Source organism: Bidens hawaiensis, unplaced genomic scaffold, assembly GCF_021521415.1.
Source record: "Bidens hawaiensis isolate Kalapana, Puna unplaced genomic scaffold, B.hawaiensis_p1.1 tig00036746_1, whole genome shotgun sequence".
Classification (NCBI taxonomy): Eukaryota; Viridiplantae; Streptophyta; class Magnoliopsida; order Asterales; family Asteraceae; genus Bidens; species Bidens hawaiensis.
In genome coordinates, this window is record NW_027496410.1 from 11263 (window position 1) to 22010 (window position 10748).

General features: G+C 34.3%; 1 protein-coding gene across 1 annotated transcript; it reads left to right on the top strand.

Annotated features, from left to right (window-relative positions):
• Nucleotides 1-2341: 2341 nt before the first annotated feature.
• On the top strand, nt 2342-6324 carry LOC143588735 (ATP-dependent 6-phosphofructokinase 6-like). The gene is made up of 13 exons (XM_077069662.1): nt 2342-2443; nt 3619-3665; nt 3737-3776; nt 3847-3909; nt 3996-4143; nt 4440-4600; nt 4728-4781; nt 4881-4949; nt 5062-5191; nt 5289-5551; nt 5632-5680; nt 5767-5921; nt 6026-6324. The coding sequence occupies exons 1-13, from the start codon at nt 2342-2344 to the stop codon at nt 6209-6211; spliced, it is 1467 nt and encodes a 488-aa protein (XP_076925777.1). The 3' UTR covers nt 6212-6324.
• The last annotated feature ends 4424 nt before the right edge of the window (nt 6325-10748 follow it).

The following is a 10748-nucleotide window of genomic DNA, read 5'->3' on the forward strand; positions in this document are numbered from 1 at the left end:
ATAATGAAAATACACTCATAAATACTTATAAATGCATGATATTATTAATGACAAAGATCCAAATAATGTTTGCAAACCGATAAATCAAATACAAATACAGATACGAAAAAACCGAAATGTTACAATTTTGATTTAAAACACGCTGTTATATGTCTTGTGATGTTATTGGTGTTGTGTTTTAAATTTGGATTAAAAAATGATAATTATATATTGATAATGTTTCTATATATAATAAAACAAATCAGATGATTATGCCCCTGGAGTATTATAAAACAAGTATTAAAATAAAACACACAGCCAACAAAACACACTTTTCATCTAGACCATCAGATCACCAAATCTAATGCACCAGATTACTTGTTTCACTTTTTAGACGCACTCCACTTCTTATTATAACTCCACCCTACATATGTATGTGTATGTATATATGTATCTGTGTGTAAGTATGTATATGTGTATGTATGCATTTGAGTGTAATAAGATGCTACATTTATACAAAGTTTAAGTCTGATTTAAGAAAGTCAAAGTTAAAATCAAACAAAGTCACAATTTGATTAAGGACAGTCGAACATAAAGTCAAACATTGTGTTTAAATTGGTTAATCATTTAACCAATATACATATACATAATCAACTAGGTTAAACTTGAACAAAGTCACAGTTTGACTTTGGAAACTCAAACGTTATGTTTCAACGTGTTTAAATGGGTTAATCATTCAACCAATATACATAATCAAGTTAGTTTTGTTTATATTAATTTTAGTGTAATAAGCAACTTTAATTGAAAGTTGACTGGTCAAACAAGATCAAACAAGGAAAGCCAAATGTTAGTTGGTGTTAGAATTAGAGGGAAAAATTAAACCGACATAGGGTCCAAGTTGCAAATGTTAACAGCTGCAGGGTTGTAAATTGCAAGGGTATTAATGTCTTTTCACACGAAAACTAACTTTGGGACTAATGGCTAGTTCCGTTTGCAAAAAAATTGACCATCACATGGGTCATATCTGCGAAAAATTCACCATGGGGTTGAATATTGCGTTTTGGGTTTCATCACAGGGCCAAAACTGCAATTAACTCTATAAAAAATAAGGTAAATTGGATTTTAACAATCTCACCTTCCTGCAATTAGCTGATAATAATCACATCTCAAAAAAAATTTCTCGCCAGTCCCACCTCTAGCCCTATTTTTTTTTAATTTTTTTTTTGTCATTGGACCCCGTTAAAAAAACTGAATTCCGTTAATTTTTTTTTTCAAATTCAAGTTGATATTTAGGGCTTTTGTATTAACAATAGAATATATTTGAAGATATCTTATAATTACTTTATATTTCTATTGTATATTATATCTATATATTCAATTCGTATTTGAGTTTCATTAGCCGACTCAACTGTTGGATATAATCAATAATACATCGAACATTTTAAATTATAGCGTTTTGATTGTGAGCGAGGATATGAACCGATTAATGTTAAAATTATTTCTAAACGGTGTTCTAAACAACTTGATTTTTGTTAATTGAAAGTTTAAACACACGAATTGAAACACCGTTTTTCGTTTGGAGCACCGTTTCGAGTTAATTTTTACATCAATCGATTCATATCATCCTTCCGATAAAAAGCCTTAATACATCAGTTTGAAATTAGGAAAAATCTTAACGGAGTTAAGGTTTTTTTATCGGGGTTGTATGAGAAAAAATAGGGCGAAAGGTGGGACTGGTTACAACTTTTTTTTTAGATGTGATTGTTATCGGGCAATTGTGAAAAGTTAGAATTATTAAAATTCAATTTTTAAAAAATAAAAATAAATTGTTTACGAATATATTTCAATCAAGTATATCAAGTATCACTAAGAGTGCTCATGATCTAGTGATTGAGTAGTATGGTGCTTGGTTCTTCAAAGTAAGATGGTGTGTTTAATTATGTCTTTGCAAGGGAGAGGTTGGATCGAATTTAGATGGAAAGGATTTGCTATTTGGAAAAAGAAAGGTATCACCAAAGCGTGTAATACTTTATAAAGAAAATATTATTAAAATTATGGGTACGTATCCCATAAAAATTGCATTTTCTTTGTGAAAATGTTACAGCAACCCTCGGTTTTCATGTTGTTAAAAACCACTTTAATCTTTTGTGGTTTTCCTTCACTTACCAAATTCAAGATTTGTGACTCCAATCCACATTTTTCTTTGAACAAATGTCCACAAATTTTCTCCTAATATAGAAGTTGACCCACAAAATTATAGCTAAAAACACGCATTAACTATCACATGTCCATTCAATAACATCAAAAGAATCAAGCCTGTCTTTTTAATTCTTGTAAATATTGCATCTTTTTGTTTATTGAGATGGAAGAACACAGTGATTCTCAAATGAAGATTGAAAAAGGGGATTATGGCTATGTTCTTGAAGATGTTCCTCACATGACTGATTATCTTCCTAACCTCATTGTAATCTTTTTTTATTTATATATTATGCATCATTTACTTAAAAATGCCCCAATTTACTGTTTGAATTTCAAAATAGTTTATAACAGAACGAACACGCGGGTGCATGTTCAGTTCATTTTACTTTTATCGGACACAAACATGAACATATAATAGAACACATATTTTTTTCATGTTCATTCATTAAGAAAATGGTATGGCCGTCTTCGAGAATTTATATGCCTCCCGAGTAGAAATAAAAAGGCCTGTAGACCCTAACAAGTAACGAAATAATATAAGCAAAAAAAATTTTAGGCCTTATGTAAATGGTTTTTTGTTTGGTTTAAACAATTAAATTTTTAAATAGGCTAACTTGGTAAACTTTTTGTATAAAAATAAGCTAAAAAATGTCTCAAGTAAGACTAGAGCCTACAACTTTTTGATTGGGAGTTATGCCCTTTTGCCACTAGACCAAGCTAGTTATTGTATAATCAAGGTAAAACATTAAATATACATATTTTTCTTTCATAAAAATATATAGATAAAAAAAAATTTGTGCCCCCAAAAATTAGGTGCGCGGCCGGTTGCTCACGTTGCCCTATGCCCGAGCCGGCCCTGAAAATGGGCATATTCTTGTTCTTTCGTTTAAAACCTGAACAAACACAAACTGACGTAAACAAACATAATTGAACAAACATTAACGAAACCGAACAAACTAATTGACCGAACACAAACACTCTAGTGGATGATCACTGTAATTTTATTTTATTTTTTCAATAACCTAGTAAGTGTGTGTATAATTAAAACGAGCCACTTTTATTTTTATATCAAAATAAATATAACAACTAATGTATATATTAATATTTAGATGAACAAACATAACCGAACTTCTTGCCAAACTGTTCATAAACGTTCGATTTGTTTACATGCCTAGGTATATGTTCACATGGACCGACATGCTTCTTTTTTTGGTTAAAGGGTATCTAAGACATATTTCAAGAATAATGACATATTTTACATTGCAATTTTAATGGAAAATATATTTTGACATAAGTGTTCTGCAGATATCATGTTGATTGTGGATCTTTGTTATGAATTTTAGAAAAATGTTTGTTCAAGGTCAAGAATGACAAACACAATGTAACAAACAAATTATTGTTGGTGTTAGCAAACTGTTATATGTTATTTTATTTCTGCAGACATATCCCAATCCAATGCGATTCAATCCTGCATATTCGGTTGTAAAGTGAGTATACGCACACCAAATATTTCAGCATGATTGTAATCTTTATTAACTATATCCCTACTTAATTTCAGGCAGTATTTTGTTGATTGTGATGATACTGTGCCAGAAAAGGTAAATTAATCTTCTTAAAACACATGTGTAATTAAATCCAACAGAACTAATATTTTATGTCTTCTTGTAGGTTGTTGTCCATAAGAATGATCCAAGAGGAGTGCATTTTCGACGAGCTGGGCCCCGCCAAAACGTATATTATTTACTTATAGAAGTTATATTGTAACCTCTATTAGAACGAAAATAGTTTTGTTAAACAAGAATCTTTTAATGTTGCAGGTCTATTTTTCACCAGATGAGGTGCATGCTTGTGTTGTAACATGTGGTGGTTTGTGCCCCGGATTAAATACTGTGATTCGGGAGATCGTGTGCGCCCTTTATCACATGTATGGTGTGACCAAAGTTCTTGGAATAGATGTAAGTCTTCGTATCCAAATCTACACAAACGATTTTAGAATCATTTGGCATATAATAATATGCAAATTGCATAATATGTACTTTCAAACTTTTGAACATAAGGTAGTCTAACCCAATCAAAAAGACAATGCACTGACGTGTCGGTAGCTTTGACCATGTTGACTTTTCTCTGAAATTGCCGTCTACAAACTGTTAACCTAGAAGATTGTATATTTTGTCTATCACATTATCGTTATTGACTTTGTAATTCTACCATATAAGCACATTATTTTCTTAACAACCTTGATGGTGCATGTTTGTTTTAATAGGGAGGATATAGAGGTTTCTACTCAAAAAATACTATTACACTTACACCAAAATTCGTGAATGATATTCATAAACGTGGTGGTACGATTCTTGGTTCTTCTCGAGGAGGTCATGACAAGTCAAAGATAGTTGACAGCATTCAAGACCGTGGTATTAATCAGGTGTTTGAAACATAAAATACTGCACAATGATGCTAAATTATGCATCTTAATGAGTTATTTAACCTTATTACTCTAATATGATTACCATTTTGCTCCAATGAGTAATTTATTTGTTTGATTGTTTCAGGTTTATATCATTGGAGGTGACGGAACTCAAAAAGGCGCGGCTGTGATTTTTGAAGTATGTTGTATTATAACTGTTAAGTCATATTTTCTTTGTGCGTGTAATTAAAAGACAAGCATCCTCATTTAGTTTTGTTATATTTATATATATGTGTAGGAAATTAAACAACGAGGAATAAAAGCTATTGTGGCAGGAATTCCAAAGACAATTGACAATGACATTGCGGTATTTTCATTCGGATTATGCACATTTTCCTATAATAGTAGTAACATACTTTCTAGTGAAATATAAATGCATGATTGGTACACGATACGTATTCCAAATATTGTTGTAACAGGTAATTGATAAGTCCTTCGGTTTTGATACTGCTGTCGAAGAGGCTCAACGTGCAATTAATGCTGCACACGTTGAGGCCGAGAGTGCAGAAAATGGCATAGGGGTAGTCAAGCTAATGGGACGTTACAGTGGTAAGCTTTACTCCAACTGATATAGAAGTCAACTGTGCTGGCTTTGACTTTTGACCCAACCCGTTTTAACATGTACAATCTCAAAATGATGTTTTAGGGTTCATTGCAATGTATGCAACTCTTGCTAGTCGTGATGTGGATCTATGTTTGATACCAGAATCACCTTTCTTTCTAGAAGGTGAAGGTGGGCTTCTAGAATATGTAGAAAAACGACTCAAAGAAAACGGACACATGGTTATCGTTGTAGCTGAGGGAGCGGGTCAGGAGCTTGTTGCACATAGCCACTCAGCCACCGCAAAAGATGCTTCAGGGAATGTACAACTTAAAGATGTTGGCATGTGGCTCCAACATAATATTAAGGTATTAATTATGACTGGTATCCAAGTTAAGATTTTGAGCTTAATTTATTAATATTGCTTTCTGTGAATCTTAAAATGCAGGCTCATTTTGCAAACAAGGGTCACATGCCAATTACTCTTAAATACATTGGTAACTTACACTTATCTTGTCAAGAGTTCAATATTAAAAATAATATTATTTTTAACAAGAATAAAGCGATCAACTTAATCATGCAGATCCTACTTACATGATCCGTGCTGTTCCAAGTAATGCGTCGGACAATATCTACTGTACTCTTCTTGCTCAAAGCTGCGTTCATGGAGCCATGGCGGGCTTCACGGGCTTTATTAGTGGGCTCGTGCATGGTCGGCAGACTTATATTCCATTTAGTGTAAGTTTATTAATCATCTATGTCCGATTATATTACTATTGTTGTGGTTATTGTAATAATAACACAAAGTGTTAATATGTGTGATGGTGTTTGTTGACATGCAGCGCATAGTGGATCATCATAATAAGGTTGTGATAACTGATAGAATGTGGGCAAGGGTACTTGCGTCCACAAATCAACCGAGCTTTTTGAGACAAAAAGAATTGATGGAATTTCAAAACGCGGAAGAAGAAGCTTCGACTCAGCTGTTGGAATCATCAAACAGCAGCAGCAGTTCAGGTAAAAAATGAGGACTTTGACATGCTCGAGTGCCTTGTTAATCTGATTGCCATCTGAACAGTTCGGTCAATGTAGGAACCAGTTTTGAATGCACCAGTCTGTTTAGATGCTTAACCTGCAGCTAGTGACTGGTATAACATTTGATGGCTATGTGGGTCTATAATAAATGTATATGGACATATTACAATTGTACTTGGCTTTTATTGTTCTTTAATTCAAACTAGTAACTATGTTTTATCTTATTAACCTTAAGGGCGCGTTCGTTTCACAGACTTTTTTTAAAGGATTTGGAATTGGAATTGGAATGGAATGGAATGTTCGAGAATCCCTATCAGGTGTTTGGTTGGTTAATATGTATTGGAATTGGTTTCGAGCTGACACGAGTTTTCACACTGGACGGGTTGGGTTTCGGTTTCCTTTGTTTCTTTTTGGTCGGTTTCGGAGCACTGGACGGGTTGGGTTTCGGTTTCTTTTGTTTGTTTTTGGTTGGTTACGGATTCATTTTTGGCCTTTTGTTTCGTTGTGTTCGGTTTTTTCAGTTTCATTTCTGTTCGGTTTTAGTTTTTTTGTTTCGTTTTGATCAATTTTTTTGGTTTCCATCAATTCGGTGCAGTTTTTTTGTTTCGTTTTGATCGATTTTTTCGGTTTCCATCAATTCGGTTCAGTTTTGACTTGTGTTTCGTTTTCGTTGACTTTCAGTTTTGGTTCATTTCTCTGTTTTTTTTTTTTTTTTTAAGAACAAGGGCAAATGCGGAAACGTTTTAGTTTTTTTTTACATTTTTCGTTTTTTATTTGTATTTTAAGTTATGATTTTTTTATTAATTTTTTTGAATTTTTTTTGGAGGGGTTTTTATTGTTAATAAGAAAATCCATAACAATCCTTTAAAATAGGTGGGATTTTAAAATCTCATGAAATGTGGAATTTGATGGGATTTAGTTTCCATTTCCATTCTTTCATTTAATGAAACGAACATATCAATTCATGGGATTTAAAATCCCATTCCTTAGAATTCCTTCAAAATCCTTGAAACGAACAGGAACTAAGTGTAATGTTACAGGAAATTAAATACATTTTCCTAATATATATTATCACAGGTGGTAAATCATCCATAATTACAATGCTCACATGAAGCAAGCTAGTTCAAAAAGTTATGCTATTAGCAACTTCAAATGGTTTCTAAGATCTAACAATCTAGGGGCTATACAAAAGTATAACAAACTAATTTGATCAGAGTAATCAGATAGATACCTGTGATGCAATAACGCTTTCAGGTGGAAAGAGGACCATCGCCGAAAAGTTGTCGAAGATGAGCGTCACCAACAACACATAAAAAGTTCTTGTTGGGGCATAAAAATGATTGAAAGGTCGAGTTTTGATTTCACGTTTGTTCATTTAGGCTAATAATATGATGCCAGCCCGTTTCAGTATCGCATTTTCAAGTATTAAAACACGAAAATCTTAAGAGTGAAGAGGAAAGCATGTTTTCGTATCAAAGAGCCAAGAACATACAAGACAATCATGCATTATCAAACAAATATGAGGCAAAAAGAACGCGAAATCACGACCTTGAGAACCAATATTCCATTCTAGAAAACCCAAATTAAGAGGTTCTCAACAATAGAAACTTTTTGGAAAATATAATAAAAAAATTTCATAATAAATCAGTTCCAGCATAAATATAAACGTTTTTTTAAAACGCTGAATGTTACCTATACCCTTACTTAATCCTAAAGTATGCCAAATTTACTCCTTGTTTGGGATTGAACCCAATACTTCCCACCTAATAGGCTTGTACCTCTACCATGTAGGCTAGTCCCACAATAGCCAGCACAAATATATTTCCGGCTAGAGCAATCCCAATTCACATAATTGAATTGGCAAATCATTTGCATATTTAGTATTTATTCATTATATTCTTCTTATATATATTATATTGTTAAAAAACTCATCTGTCACCGGTTTTGACATATTTCATCTTGAGAGAATACATTAATGCAACATTTTTCGGTGACTTCTTTCATTACTCCCTAAGTCAAGATGCTACAAGCCAAACAGAAGAACTTAATCCAAAAGATTAGTCTGATAGGTGAGGGAACCCATTTGGCTTATAAACCCCATATCAGTTGCCCATACAACCGATGTGAGACAAGTCCCATACCTTGCAATTGCAAGGTATGAGACTTGTCTCACATCGGTTGTATGGGCAACTGATATGCGGTTTATAAGCCAAATGGGTTCCCTCACCTATCAGACTAATCTTTTGGATTAAGTTCTTCTGTTTGGCTTAGAACTCGGCCCTAGTCCTCCACATGATATAATTGATAAATGCCCAAAGACTATTACCAGAACTCTGCTAGTATCTATTCATCTTACAAGACTTCACGTCTAGTGTATGGCATACTCAACCCAGGCGTATGGAACTCATCCCATCCTTTTAATCTCTTTGCCCATTTCCGGATAATGAAGCCGATGTGTATCACTTTGGTATTGATCGATGTCGAAAGGTCAATCAAAAACATTTGTAAAATACCTTCACTAGCTAGGGCAAGTAAGGTGTCGAATCCACAGGAAATCGGTGGAAAGTGCTAAACAATTCTAATACTTAATTACTAATTATACTAGGTGGACAGACGATGTCAAGCAGTTTTAAAGATTTTGATTTGTAAACTATGATTAAAAAGCAACCAAACTCCAGGGTTAAGGTTTCGGAGCAAATTGGATAAATGATTAAACCTATGGAATTATACTCTTTGTTTGAATCGATAAACCAAAAGACTAGATGTTTGACTATGGTGATCGTTAGAACTTAATCCAATTGACTGACACAGCTAAACAATAATCTACTTGATTGTAATCTTAGGTAATGATGAAATATTAGTTCTATGGTTAAAGATAACTAGGCCAATGACACTAAGAACTCAATCCTAATTGTTGATGACTGAAATCGATAACTGATAAACTGAAAATATCATTGATTACCCAAAAGCATGTTCAAGCACACAAACAAAATCCAAAAATAAGGTTTAGAGTACCAACAATCCAATGAACAACTCAACCCTACGCCCGGAGATGGTCACGAGTGGTTTAGCCTAGCATAGTCGTCTCGAATAGCCTCTTTGATTCTTGGGTGGATGATGCTGATTTGGGTGATTAGGATGTGTTAGAATGGTGGAAAGATGCTCCAAAAACGTCCAAGGGTGTTGTGATATCGAAGATAGCCGTCCTAGGATTAAACCGGCATTAAATAGTTCCGAAAAACCTAAAAATTTGACTTTTTCCCGTCCTGGTGACCGTAGGCTACGGTCTCCCCAAGGTAGGCTACGATGGGGACCGTAGCTTACGGTAATACTCACTGCCGTACGGTGGCAGCCCCCACCGTAGACTACGGTGGGTGACCGTAGGCTACGGTGGGCCTATCACCCACCATTTTACTTTTCGCGTAACTTCTTCGTCCGAACTCCGATTTATGCCCCGTTTTCGGCCACGTCTTCGTCTTCACTTGCTCTATTATTCCATGCACTAAAATCTTACTTTCCTTTCCATCTCATATGCTCCCATTTAGCTCCTTTAAGCTCCACACACTTGTAATCGCAAACACACACAAAGTAATCGTGTTACCGGCATATAAACTCACAAAACACGTGATATGACTCATTTAATACACGATATTTCACCAACACATCACATTCCCACATTTATCCTTTTTCGTCCCGAAAAAGATATACAATGAAATCAGAACCAGAAACTGGTTTTTTCTTAAATAATTAAATTATTTTAAATATCAATAAATAAATAACACAAAAACCGTGATTGCCGATATTGCCATCCACTTAAACCCATGCCCTAATACTTACCGGGACAAATAAGGCGTGACAATTTATTAGTGTATATGATTAAATGGAACCCACACATCAAAGCCTTAAAGCCGCCTTACCATGCTTCATTATGGTTTTACCGAGCCAGACCACCCCAACTTGACTTAAACCTTAGGGTCAGATGATCAAAATTATGCACAACCATGTGTACCATTTTAAGCCCATATGCAATAGCTAAAATAATCCTGGATATTTTATCGAACCAAAACCTAAACTTAAGCGTCAAAGTCTACCAGAATGTCCATTAGATACGATTAAGGTACAATTAGATTACTAACTAGCAAATAGCCCCCACTACATGGTATACCCCCGTTATCAAGCAACACCCCAAAATCCATCTCTAGGGGTGAGTATACACGAATCATCTGTAAGGCTTACATGTGACGTGTCCAGTGTGGTCCGTTTCTTAATGGTAATGAGACGCGAGCACGGGGACCCCGCATGACTAACAGCGTGGATGATCAAGTCAGTAGTGTAATTGTACTTTTAAAAGCACGTAATGATCATGTTTAATGACTTATAGTTAGCAGATAAACCATGGGTTTGCTCTTTGACCTCTTTTAATATTCATAAATCCACTTAGGAGATATGAATACCCAGATGATATACCGCATAAAGACCCCTGGTGTCCGAACCCTAGAGCATCCCATCAATATAGGATTTAAGGTTATA

Bases quoted from the DNA above. Each gene is read 5' to 3' on its own strand.
- LOC143588735 (XM_077069662.1), top strand. From the start codon at position 2,342: ATGGAAGAACACAGTGATTCTCAAATGAAGATTGAAAAAGGGGATTAT. The intron at 4,144-4,439 runs GTATCCAAATCT...GTTTGTTTTAAT, and splicing joins TGGAATAGATGTAAGTCTTC to AGGGAGGATATAGAGGTTTC. The intron at 5,681-5,766 runs GTAACTTACACT...TTAATCATGCAG, and splicing joins AATTACTCTTAAATACATTG to ATCCTACTTACATGATCCGT.